The sequence below is a fragment of the Branchiostoma belcheri genome, unplaced genomic scaffold, assembly GCF_001625305.1.
Source record: "Branchiostoma belcheri isolate BF01 breed outbred unplaced genomic scaffold, Haploidv18h27 scaffold179, whole genome shotgun sequence".
Classification (NCBI taxonomy): Eukaryota; Metazoa; Chordata; class Leptocardii; order Amphioxiformes; family Branchiostomatidae; genus Branchiostoma; species Branchiostoma belcheri.
Window position 1 is genome coordinate 430,504 of NW_017803257.1, and position 12,204 is coordinate 442,707.

General features: G+C 43.1%; 2 protein-coding genes across 2 annotated transcripts; one reads left to right on the top strand and one right to left on the bottom strand.

Annotated features, from left to right (window-relative positions):
* Window positions 1-135: 135 nt before the first annotated feature.
* On the top strand, window positions 136-4,845 carry LOC109467258. The gene is made up of 6 exons (XM_019765196.1): window positions 136-456; window positions 1,009-1,163; window positions 2,300-2,449; window positions 2,709-2,758; window positions 2,879-3,050; window positions 3,208-4,845. The coding sequence occupies exons 1-6, from the start codon at window positions 444-446 to the stop codon at window positions 3,568-3,570; spliced, it is 903 nt and encodes a 300-aa protein (XP_019620755.1). The 5' UTR covers window positions 136-443; the 3' UTR covers window positions 3,571-4,845.
* A 1,248-nt stretch (window positions 4,846-6,093) lies between these two features.
* Window positions 6,094-12,173, bottom strand: LOC109467247 (RAB6-interacting golgin-like). Its single transcript, XM_019765191.1, has 6 exons — window positions 12,096-12,173; window positions 9,791-10,163; window positions 8,785-8,886; window positions 8,155-8,295; window positions 7,260-7,431; window positions 6,094-6,827 (listed from the first exon to the last, which is right to left on the bottom strand). Exons 1-6 carry the CDS (start codon window positions 12,154-12,156, stop codon window positions 6,312-6,314), a joined length of 1,365 nt encoding a protein of 454 aa, XP_019620750.1. The 5' UTR covers window positions 12,157-12,173; the 3' UTR covers window positions 6,094-6,311.
* Between the last annotated feature and the right edge of the window lie 31 nt (window positions 12,174-12,204).

The window sequence follows — 12,204 nt, forward strand, 5'->3', positions numbered from 1 at the left end:
AATATTTTCATACGAAAGTAAAGCGTAATGCTATAATTTGACATAAGTGTTGATTTAATGAAAACTGGTGATCATATGCTAAACATTTGAGGACACAAACAACCTCGCACCCCCTAAAATGGTATCTCCCAAGTGTGACATTACAAAAGCGCGTCCCAGAAAGTCCATTGAAGCTATTGCACAACGTTGCAGGATCGTACAGCGGCTGGCGGCTATAAATGGCCTGAAATATTCCGCCCAGCCGTCTAAACCAGCCAACCCTGCCCGGCGGACGGCTAAAAATACCCGACCGCGTGGCGCAAGCCGAGAAGAAGCTACCGAGGGAGAGAGGGGAACCTTTGGCCGCGCTTTCCACGTGGCGGGCGCGCCATATCTTACACAGCGTCTCCCTCCATCTTAAGTTTCTCACTTTCCTGGCGTCTTGACGACACCAAAACGTCAGCATGAAGTACTCAGGTTCGTGGTGGTTGTTGTCGTTGTTTAATGTCTCATATCTCTGTTGTTGTTGTTGTTGTTGTCTAGATGTGGTCTCTTGCGCCGTTCAAAAAATAAAATTATGGGGGGGGGGGTGAAGAGGTCGGATTTTACATAGGGGGTTAGTGGGTGTGGATTTTGGATTTGAATTGCGGGGGGTCAAGCAAACTCTGGATTTGTAAATTTGCTCTGAATTTAGAGTTTACAAGCAGCAAACTGAAGACGGTATCAAGGTATCAAGCAAACCTTGGATTTAAGTCACTTGCATATGGATGAAATGAAAAGGGGGTCAAGGCACTCGGATAAAAATATATAAGGGGAGTCAGAAAGTAGAGAATACAAGCTCTTCAACCCACCCTCCATTTTTTTTTTCTTGAACAGCCCAATTGGTTCAGTTCAGAGTCAACTTGTCTGTCTATGCAATTGTGTGATGCTGGAAGAGTTTCTAGGAGATCACGTCGAATATCGGTGCATACTCTAGATGTACGGGTAGAAGGCTAGTAGCAAAGTACATCTTCCTGTTCCCTGTTGCAGGTTTGGCGCAGGAGTTCCACCAGTTGCTGCGGAACGTGGACCGGATCTCGGCGGGCCAGGCGGCCGTGGAGGACTGGGGCAGCGCGCCGCTGCAGTTCGGCGTCTGCATCGTTCCTAAAGACGGGCTCTACCGCAGGGGACGCTTCACGTTTAAGGTACAGGATAGGGCAGGAGTTTGTAATGGTTTATATTAACTTTGTAGGCAAAAGGTTCATGTATGGTTGTCATGACTAGATCTTCACCCCACACAGTGTGATGCAACATGTCATGCAGTGTTGCAATAAAAATATAATCATGATATACATGTGGTGCAGTACTAGGTTAGCCTGGGTGCCATCCCCAGTAGTATATTCGCCAGCTCTATAACTGAGTCTGGACTTGATGACATATGAAACGTCTGGAGTCTGAATATTCGTTCAGATTTTGAACGAGCGCGCTTATTGGTCCTACTCGTCTAAGCCCTTTTTGGGTGTGTACATATTAGGTAAGGGCCGTTCGGACGTCCGAACGGCAACGTTAGCGTCCGTTCGAACGTCCGAACGGCTACGTTAAGATAGATCGTTATTCTTATCTTATTATCATCAACATGTCTGACGCCGAACGCTAAAGCGCGCTTGATATAGCCGTAGTCAGTGTACTTTCCGCGATCGATCATCAACATGGCTGGCGCACAAGCCGCTCAGCTCTCGGAGCTTGATGTTGACCTCGCAAAAATAGAACGCACCGAGAAAAGGAACACTCGCGCGAAGATCTGTGTTTACAAAACAACAAACATCACTTGAATAATACAGGCGCGCCATTGGCCGTCACCTCTGAGGGTCAGCCAATCAAATGAAGACCCGCTGCTCGGACTAGCTCATTATGTGACGTCATCACCAGACGTTTCATATGTCATCAAGTCCAGACCCAGTTATAGAGCTGGCGAATATACTACTGGGGATGGCACCCAGGCTAGTACTAGGTATGCATATTGACCCAAGTCGTTTACCAAATAAATAAAAATCAAGTGTCATCTAATATTAGGGTTTCCGTTATCAGGTGAGTATAGAAGAGTAGGGCAATAAAATTGTAAAACTGGGTCTCTGCTGTAGTGATTGCAGTATTTTATAGCCATACTGTTGTCATGTAAATGATGAAATTGGTTGTGCCTCATTTAAGGTGTTATAACAAGCACTATTATGGAAATTCTCTATCACCTGTTCATAGATTGTACAAACAAAATGTACAGTAAAGGTCTTGCAGTGTCTGTACATGTGTATAACCCACTTCTCTCTCCTATCCACACACACAGTTCTCTCTCCATGACCAGTACCCCCAGTACCCCCCACGAGTTGTGTGCCTGACCAACATCTACCACCCAAACATCGACACCGTGGATGAGTATGAGGGAGAGATCTGTCTCTCACTGCTGGACGAGTGGCAGCCGACATTCACCCTCGAGGTAAGGCAACAACCTTATAAATTTCGGTCAAAAAACAGTGTGGCCACAGGATGAACGAAATCGCATCTGTTTGTAGGTTGCTTGGTTTGTTTTATTTGGCCCCAGGATGTGATCATTTGTCAGTGATCTACTGTTCCTGCTGTATCACCATAACCTTGAGGAGTCCCCTGTCCCTGTTCTTAGGTACTGCAGCTGTATGTTTGTTAGTACAATGTACTAGTACATGTATAACTCATGTTTTATATCTTGCTGTTCCCAGGATGTGATAATTGGTCTGCTGTTCCTGCTGTACCACCCTAACCTGGAGGAGCCCCCTGTTGATATTCTTAGGAACTGCAGCTGTTAGCATAACTACAATAGTGTTGTATTTTTCCCCAGGATGTGATAATCGGTCTGCTGTTCCTGCTGTACCACCCTAACCTTGAAGAGCCCCCTGTCCCCATTGTTAGGTACTGCAGCTGCATGTTTGTTAGTTAGGATGACATGTTTTATCTCTCGCTGTCCCCAGGATGTGATAATCGGTCTGCTGTTCCTGCTGTACCACCCTAACCTTGAGGAGCCCTCTGTCCCCATTGTTAGGTACTGCAGTGGTTTGTTTTATGTTTCCCCAGGATGTGATAATCGGTCTGCTGTTCCTGCTGTACCACCCTATCCTGGAGGAGCCCCCTGTCCCCAATGTTGGGAACTGCAGCTGTATGTCTGTTAATACAATGTACTAGTACATGTATGACTAACGTTTTATTTCTTGCTGTTCCCAGGATGTGATAATCGGTCTGCTGTTCCTGCTGTACCACCCTAACCTTGAGGAGCCACTGTCGCCGTTCTTCGAGCCGTGCATGAACTGGGAGGAGTTTGCAGAGAAGGTCAGACTGTCGCTGCAGGGCGGGGTCGTCGAGGACTACTACTTCCAGCGCAACCAGGTCGACGATGGGGAGGTGCATGATGGGACGGGCCCCCGGGGGACCAATCAGGAGCCTGTCGCCATGGTGAAGCCCAGAGCGACCAATCGGGAGCCTGTTGCCATGGTGAAGCCCAGAGCGACCAATCGGGAGCAGGAATCCGTTCCCATGGCGATTCCCAAGGGGAGAGAGCCGTGCGGCCATCTTGATGTCCTTAGATAGCCACCGCCACAAGGTCGTTTAGAGAAAAATCTGGAAATATTTGTCGTTTGTGTCGTCCTGTAAATAAGAAAGTAAGAGTTAAAATATCCTGGACTTGGTCTTCAATCAATGAATTGTAAATCTTCAATTTTTTGTTTCCACATGTTTTTGTTAAAAATTGGCTCTGCAGAGAACATAACCTTGCAAAGAATTTTTTGTCATGTAGATGGAATCTGTGTGTACGTGTGAGTCAGTGAGTTAGGGTCATGCTCGAAGCTTCTCTGGGCCAGACTACCTCAGACTATAGATAGCTGCTGCCAATGTTGCCCTCCTTTTTGTACAGTAATGTACACAGTGTACAATCTGTCCCAGCTAAGCTAACTGTACTGTACTGTAGAATGGTGTTACTGTGTATTTTGTGTGAATCGTAGAAGACACAAACCTTGGGTTTACCCTTGGGTCTTGCAGGGAAGGGAGATGTGCAACCTCAGCTTCCTAACAACACTGGTCACTTTACTACATTTGGCAAGACAGCAGATACACTTTGGAAGGCTTCATATATTTGTAGTCTGTTGTACTACGTTAGTAACACATCAGCTAACACAGTGTAAAGGTGCCAGTGTGAACACACTTGAATGAAGTAGATAGATCCAAAACATGGTAGATTTTAGTTACTTAAATCCTGCCAATATCTGAACAGACTGAAGTTCTGTGCAATTTTTGGCTGGTGGAAACATGACTGGGAGTAGATGACAGAGAAAACACAGACTGCAGTGGTAGACAGGAAATATAGCAGCACACTTTGGACAAGGAAACTGTAAAAGACCAGTTTGGACAAGATCATTCTTACAAGTTAACTATGAAAAAATAGTCCAAAATGGAACGAGTTTGAATTAAGTTAGGAACACATCATGGTGCATTGTGAAGGTCTGTGTACTAAAGTTACTAGTCATAGCTGTACCTGTACATTGTACTTGTCATTTGTGGAATCTTGGCATGTTATAAACTGTTTACATGTACCTTCCTCTTGTAAGGAAGGACAAAATGTACCAATGTTTCCTACTCACTGTTTTTACTCCTACTTATTATGTGTAAGACAAGGGAGTGAGGAGAAAACTATGGCCAAATGTTGTAATATTGACAATTTTCTCACCATGTGATTTACAAATATGTGCCATACTTGTCACCGCTATAAGCAACACAGCTACAGTAGAAGCACTGGTCAGTCCTGAAGACATATTTATTGATATGTGCACAAGAGAAGTCAGCAGTGGCTACACTGGGAATAAAAATACTCAGAATCTCACGGTTGGTTGCTGTCTTCTTTTATTTACTAGAAATAGTAGTATAATCTAAACTTGAAATTTTTTATATAACTTTATAATCTCAACTCATCTTCAAGTGAACTGAAGATGGGTTCTTTCTGTAGAGTCTAAAGAACTGATGACTTCCACCTTAATTTCTTAATTTTGATCTGCCATAATTTAACTTAAAGTAACTGACAAAAGTAGGGTGAAGCATACACTATGTCTTGAAAAGGTAGAAACTAAGTCATAAAACAGCCCAAGACAAGTATATACACAAGCCAGACTGAAGTATGTACATGTTTATATTGCACCAGTGACTGTACCTCCCATAGAACATGGAAGCCCTCCAACCTGAAATTACTCATCAAAAACAAAAAAAAATCATCTATAAGCTGTAAACTCCATGTAATTCATGGCTTCAAGTGCTTCCATTACAAATTTTCAGTGTTAATGCTGAATGTGCATTTCAATACTGTTGAATATAATCAGTAAATAACATTAATATATAACATCTTCGTTTAGATGGAATAATAAATTAAAGAAAATCACTGTCAATTCCTCCACCAATAAGACCACAGTGGTCAACTTTTTTTTTCTACCTTTTCCACATTTTAAAAAATTTACTGGCCTAAGTCAGCCTACCATAATCATTTATGTCATTTTAGCATCTCAAAAATATAGTTAGTTTGAAACTAACATGTATTCTATCTATACATCCCCATGCTGATATACTTCACCATAGATAAGTAAAAAACAGAAAGAAAGAGAAAAGCTAAATATAGCTAAATACTGTCCCTGCAGTTCAGAGATTATCCAAAGAGGTGCTTTTCAACTGAACATTACCTGTTGGTAGTGTAGTGAAAACTATTGCTTTGGCAGGTTCAAAGGCAGGCAATGTTGCAGATGTCATAACGGCAGTATGAACACCACGGTTCGATGTAGTCTACAAAAATACTTCTCTATTTACAAGTTCTATTCTCTAAATGTACAAATGGTAGAGTATGGCTAATACCTACAAACATTGAAAATGTCTACCTTCTAGGTAGGCAGACCCCCTTTAATAATTTTCCACATGAAGCAATTGGCAAACTAGCAAAGTTGAAAGCTGCCAAGCGTATCTATGTAACAAGCACACCTACATGTAAGTTACATGCATAAAGCAAATCTCAATGTAGTTATATATATATTGAACAACAAAAAAAGGCTACTGCATCTTACAGCAGCATTAATACTGGGATGAAAGCTGGGTAAAAAAGGATCTACTCTGGCCTGTAGTTTAGTAGATTTTGGCATTTGATGCCCCCAGTGCATAGTACAGTATGTACAGTAAAGACTTTAGGATAGACTGTAATATATGGAAGATACAATTATGTTGCTGTTTTATCATCTGGTCTTTTAAAATAACCATAATTTTAATCATTTACCTCATCTTAAATCTAAGGCTCCTTTACTTTATCATTGCTGTAATTGTGATGTTTGTTGTGTATCAGCATCAGGACCGTTCTCTGTCCTCTCCTTATCCCCATCTCCCGCTGACTGTACAGAGGAATCTCCACTTCCTGCATCATCAGGACTTTTAGTTTCAGTGTCATTTTTCTTTGCTGTAACATCTGTATCAACTTTTTCTCTTGTACCTCCACTGTTGGGTGGTTTGTCCCCCTCCCCTGTAGTTTGTTCTGTAGTTTTGGTAGGAGGATTTTCGTTATTTGTACTTTTCTCTGCTGAGCTCCCTGTGTTTTCAGTAGAAACGTCGTCACTGGAGGGTTTTTCTGCTGAGTCGGCAGGTTTTTCCGCTGAGTCGGCAGGTTTTTCTGCTGAGTCGGCAGGTTTTTCCGCTGAGTCGGCAGGTTTTTCCGCTGCCTGCTGCTGATTGGCCAGTTTTGCTGCCTCGGGATGGAGCCCAGGTGACTCCAGGTGCATCATGGGAGGATGCAGCTCCTCCATGGCAGGTAGCTCCTCCTCCTCTCCTGCCTGGACCAGGGAAAGGGAGGTTATTCTGAGGTTTAAATATGTAAACTAGAAAGGTAACATTTGTAAAATGCATAATGTTTACCTCCACATATGGTCTGCTTTTAGACTGTTAATTCTTACTCAAACACATTCATATTTCATGGTGACAGGAGTCGAAATCCCATGATTTAGACCCAAGTAAAAAGGGGTGAAGGAGGCCTTATACATCAGGGCCCATCACCCTTCACCGAACTGCAAGGGGGGTCGACATCGTCTACCAGATACCTTTGACCCAGTGTTGACGTCACGCTTCAAAGAAGCCACGTGACAAGCCTCACTGGATGACTGGTCGAATGCTCTAGGTGAGAGAACTTTGTGTTGGATCTTAAGTTTTAACTCTAAACATGTAACTACCAACACAGATGGACTTTCATAATAAACCCAAGTTCTTACCTGGACCATCTCCATCTTCTCCATGAGCTCTGCGAGTTTCCGTGACTTCCTCAGCTCATTCTGCTGGATGATGGAGTACAGGTGCTCCGTCAGCTGTTCCTTCAGCTCTGACTTCTGATGGAACTCCAGCTTAGCCTGGACGTACTCTTCCTCTGCTTTCTGTAACCGTTTCCTGGGCAAAAGTAAACAAACAGTAAGTAAACAAACAGTAAATAAACAGGTGCTCCGTCAGCTGTTCTTTCAGCTCTGACTTCTGGTGGAACTCCAGTTTAGCCTGGACGTACCCTTCTCCTGCCTTCTGTAGCCGTTTCCTGGGTAACGGTAAACAGTAAACAAACCAACAAACAACTCCAGTTTAGCCTGGACGTACTCTTCTTCTGCCTTCTGTAGCCGTTTCCTGGGCAACAGTAAACAAACCAATAAACAGTAAATAAATGGTAAACAAATAGTAAACATGAACTCCTTTTCTGCCTTCTGGAAACACTTTCCAGATTAAAGTTGAAAACCTGATTGATTGATTGATTAATTGGCTAACTGATTAATTGGCTGATCGATTCATTGATTGACTGACTGACTAACTCAATGATTGATTGATTGGCTGATTGATAGATAGATAGATAGATAGATAGATAGATAGATAGATACATAGATAGATAGATAGATAGATAGATAGATAGATAGATAGATAGATAGATAGATAGATAGATAGATAGATAGATAGATAGATAGATAGATAGATAGATAGATAGATAGATAGATAGATAGATAGATAGATAGATAGATAGATACATAGATAGATAGATAGATAGATAGATAGATAGATAGATAGATAGATAGATAGATAGATAGATGGATTGACTGATTGATTGATTGATTGACAGACTGCCATACTGACCTTGCCTCAGAGTACTCCCTGCTGACATCGTCGATCCTGTCCCTGAGGATGGAGACGTCCACGTTCAGCAGGTGTTCCATCTTCTCCAGCTCCTTCTGGATCAGGCTCAGTCTGGCCGCCTCCTGCTGGGTACGTTTCTTCCTGAGGATATAATTATATAAGGCACAAGATCTTAGACACAGGAAATAAGGAGGTGTTCTGTCTTAAGACATGAGAAATAAGGAGGTGTTCCATCTTCTCCAGCTCCTTCTGTATCAGGCTCAGCCTCGCTGCCTCCTGCTGGGTACGCTTCTTCCTGAGGGGACAAGAAACAAGACTGGGATCTTAGACACAAGGAAATAAGGATGTGGTCTGTCTTAAGACACAGGAAATAAGGAGGCGCCAAGTGACGAGTAAAGGGGAAAATCTTTGAAATTCGTAACTCTCTGGAACAAGTTGTTTCCTGCAATGCAGCCAAGTTTTTGTTACAAAGATAATTTATCTTGAACTGTTGAAGCTGGGAGAAGGTATGTGTGCAAAAAGTAGGACATCTTAAAAGTAGAGTATCTAATTTTCAGTACAAGATATCCCCAAGATGCCCTGCTAGCTGAAAACCTGCTTCAGACACACAACACAGCAGTATCTCCTGACCTGTCAGCGATGGCTTTAGACAGCAGAAGTTTCTTCCTCTTGTTCAACTCCTCAATCTCCTTCTGCTGTTTCTGGATCTGCTCCAGTTTGGAATATTCTCGTCTGAAACACAAAAATACAGCATTGTGGAAAATACCAGAAACCACATTTTATACACTGAAGCACTCGGACAAATAAATGTCTGATGAACATTCCCTGATATTTCTTGGTAGATTATATAAGATTGACACATCTTATTCTAAGGGAAGTGGTAGAGGTCAAAACATTTTTCCCAAAAATATGCATAAGGAAATATGGTTCACTATGAGTATGGCACCCTGACAAAACATGTCTGTGTGCTCCAGATATGATTTATATGATTTTATAACAGGAGCTAAAACAAGGACTTCCTGTTTTCAACATTAAACAACAATGGGCAGGCACATCCTGAACTTGTGCAAGTGATATTCAGCTGGACAATACAGTAAACAACAGCCTGAAAAGGCACATCCTCCTGTGTGTGTGTGTTATTCACCTGCACTCTAAGGTAGCCTTAATGGGCACAAGTACTGCCTTACAGTTACTTCTCTTTCCCACAGTCACTAGAGGCTGTGAAGGCTGGACGACAAAAAATTTGACATGCAGATTTTAACTGTTTTGTTACTTTTTGTGCATGTGTTTTTGTTGTCTTTTAAATCCTACTTATTGGATCGTATTCCAATCTTGAAATCAAGAATCGCACACTAATTTTGGTTGTTGTATGGTTGCTGAACGATCACTGTCTACCCACTTGCAGGATGGCGGACAGGGAGTAGCGCCCCTGCCCATTGAGGAGCTGGGTCTCCTCCTCTTACTCACGCCATACAAACTTTAAAAGAAAGCGACCACCCCTCACTCACCCCCCCCCCCCCATGTCATGAGCCTTCAACTTAATGAAGTTTGACATGTACTTTGAGGAAGAAGAAGAAGTCTAGTGGAAAGGGAGCGTTTATAATTAGCAGCGCAAGCAGTTCCTTAAGCAGCTTACTTCTCCACCTCCTTATCATCTGTGATCATCTCAGGCTCCTTCTCCTCCTGAGGAGGTTCAGAAGACGTCTCAGGTGTCCCAGACGTGTCTGCGTCTCCTCCTCCTGTCGTCTCAGGATTATCTCCTTCCTCTGGGAGCTGAAAAGTCACTTTCTTCTTGGTCTGTGGACTGGGAGACTTGGGTTTGGGCTGTTCCTTTTTCACGGCGAGTTTCATCCTGTTCCCAGTGGATAAGGAGTCCAGTTTGCCGTTGGCGCTGCTGTGGTTGATCTCAGCAATCTTCTCCTGGATGAGTTTGTCGCGCTGTTGTTGCTGTCGGGTGCGCTGTGGGGGGGTTCTGGTTGGACGCCGCTTCTGATGACCACCTGGACCACCTGTAAGGAAGAGTAAGATGCACAACTGGTTGTGTTAAAGGGAAACCTCCTATACTATATAGTACCAACCTGATGAAACTGTACAATTTAATACTACAGTAGAGTTGTGTAGCTATATAGGTGGTTAGTCCAGTTTAGACTACTGCTTTAAAATTTATGTCTCTTCTTCAACCATCATCAGGGCTCGAACTTAACGATGTCCCGATGTCCCCTGGCCACTAAAATTTCGGCCGGGACAACTGAAAAATCACTTTGGGACATTTTTGGGACACTGGAAAAATAACCAACATTCACAATCAGAATGTCAGCCGTTCATACGTTTGTCAGGCGCGCAACCCATTTTTGGGCCTCACCAAAAGCCGCCGAATTCGATATACACTCAGCTGAGCAGCGCGTGTGGCACCCGTGTACGCATGTGGCCACTATTTTGTCGCCCCGCCCATCGCCTTTGATCTATTGCAGCCCGCCGCCTTGGCGCCACTTTCCCACGCCAGTTCCCAGACATTCTATCCATGTAAACAACATTCAACCAATCACAGCTTCCATCCAATCAAGGCATCTGCCATATATGGCGAACTGTAACTGTTTAATGTTCGGATATTTCCGGAGATGCTCGGGAGATCAGCTGACAATGCCAAATATAGTGAACCGGCAAAGCTCGGGAATGTACGGTGTCTTTCGGTAAACTTCGCCTAGTTTCCCGCGAAATGACGAATGGAATGCCGAAAACAGCCGAAATCAGAAAATTTGAGAGTCATGGCCGGCATGGCACAGGGGAAAATTTCCTCTTTTTTCTCCTCGCCGCGAGCGGCCCCGGCGTCGAATGCAGTCAATGCTGTCGATCCTCAAAGACGTTCAGGATCATCTCAGTCTGACGGCGTGGTTTCAACAACTGAGTGTCAGCCTCCAGATCGTACAGCCGGTACGAAAGAGGGATGCGCCGACGGAAGGGGGGAGGGGGGCTTGAAATGTAAAACATTTAAACATGTAAATATTTGTGAATTGTAATACATGCAGTATAATATAGTACTGCAGTGTGCAGCATGCAGTATGCACACTTTACAGGGGCCACTTACTGTAGCCTACACATAACAAGTGGAAGGAAAGAAAATGGAAAGAAAGTTTGAAAAGAACTTTGGCTTGTCTTTGTTACATTTGTCGGCACAATAAACCAGCCAAGACAAGTTTCAATTTGAGTTGATTTTGTGTTTATTTCAATTGACAATTAGCTTACACAGCAACTGTTCTCTGACTCAGCTTTATTGTTGTTGTAATACATACTTCCTGAAAACCAGTTTGGGACAGTCAATCCTCACTTTGGGACAGTTGGAATTTATTTTTGGGACAGTTCTGGGACAGTAGGGAAAAAGTTAAGTTCGAGCCCTGATCATGATACTGGTTTAGGTGGACCATCTACAATCTTAGAATTTTCAGATGTTTTCAAACATATCAAACAGATGTCAACAGATTCTTCAGCTTAACATTTACTGTTGATCATATACTGATATTACTTACTTACCTCTTCTTCCCTTGCGAGATCAAGGAGGTTTTACTAAAAACCTCATTGGCAAAACATAAAAACTTTCTCACCTTGTTTGTAAATTATCTATAATTACCTTGTAGACTTTACACAGATATAGATATCTAAACTACGATCATTTGTATTTGTTTTATAACTTATCAGATAAAGTAGTACTTTGACCAGGGATCGAGGTTAAAACTTCCTGGCTTTAGCAAATTTGACTAGACTTGCTAAATAGAGAAAGTTGTTGACAAGTTGTCGGACTACTGTCGAGAACAGACCCTCCCCCAATTTCGTCTCGTCATTACAAGCTACCTAGACATCGTACGCACAAGAAACTACGCCCAAATGTCATTCATTATCTCTACTGAACACAGCGTTATCTAGAACTGTTGCAGACTAACACATACCGTCCTGGACGCCTTTTATTCTGGCCAACTCTTCGTCCGAAAACCCCGTCCAGCCCGCCATCTTTGATATCTGCCACGTCAGGCACGAACCACTCTACTCCGGGGGGTA

Excerpts from the sequence above, each read along its gene's own strand:
- LOC109467258 (XM_019765196.1), top strand. Across the intron at positions 2,759-2,878 it reads TACCACCCTAACCTGGAGGA|CCCCCTGTCCCCATTGTTAG; the intron begins GCCCCCTGTTGA and ends AACCTTGAAGAG. Across the intron at positions 3,051-3,207 it reads ACTGCAGTGGTTTGTTTTAT|GATGTGATAATCGGTCTGCT; the intron begins GTTTCCCCAGGA and ends TGCTGTTCCCAG.
- LOC109467247 (XM_019765191.1), bottom strand. The coding sequence starts at position 12,156 with ATGGCGGGCTGGACGGGGTTTTCGGACGAAGAGTTGGCCAGAATAAAA. Across the intron at positions 10,164-12,095 it reads AATAAAAGGCGTCCAGGACG|GTGGTCCAGGTGGTCATCAG; the intron begins GTATGTGTTAGT and ends TCTTCCTTACAG. Across the intron at positions 7,432-8,154 it reads AGGGAGTACTCTGAGGCAAG|GAAACGGTTACAGAAAGCAG; the intron begins GTCAGTATGGCA and ends ACTTTTGCCCAG.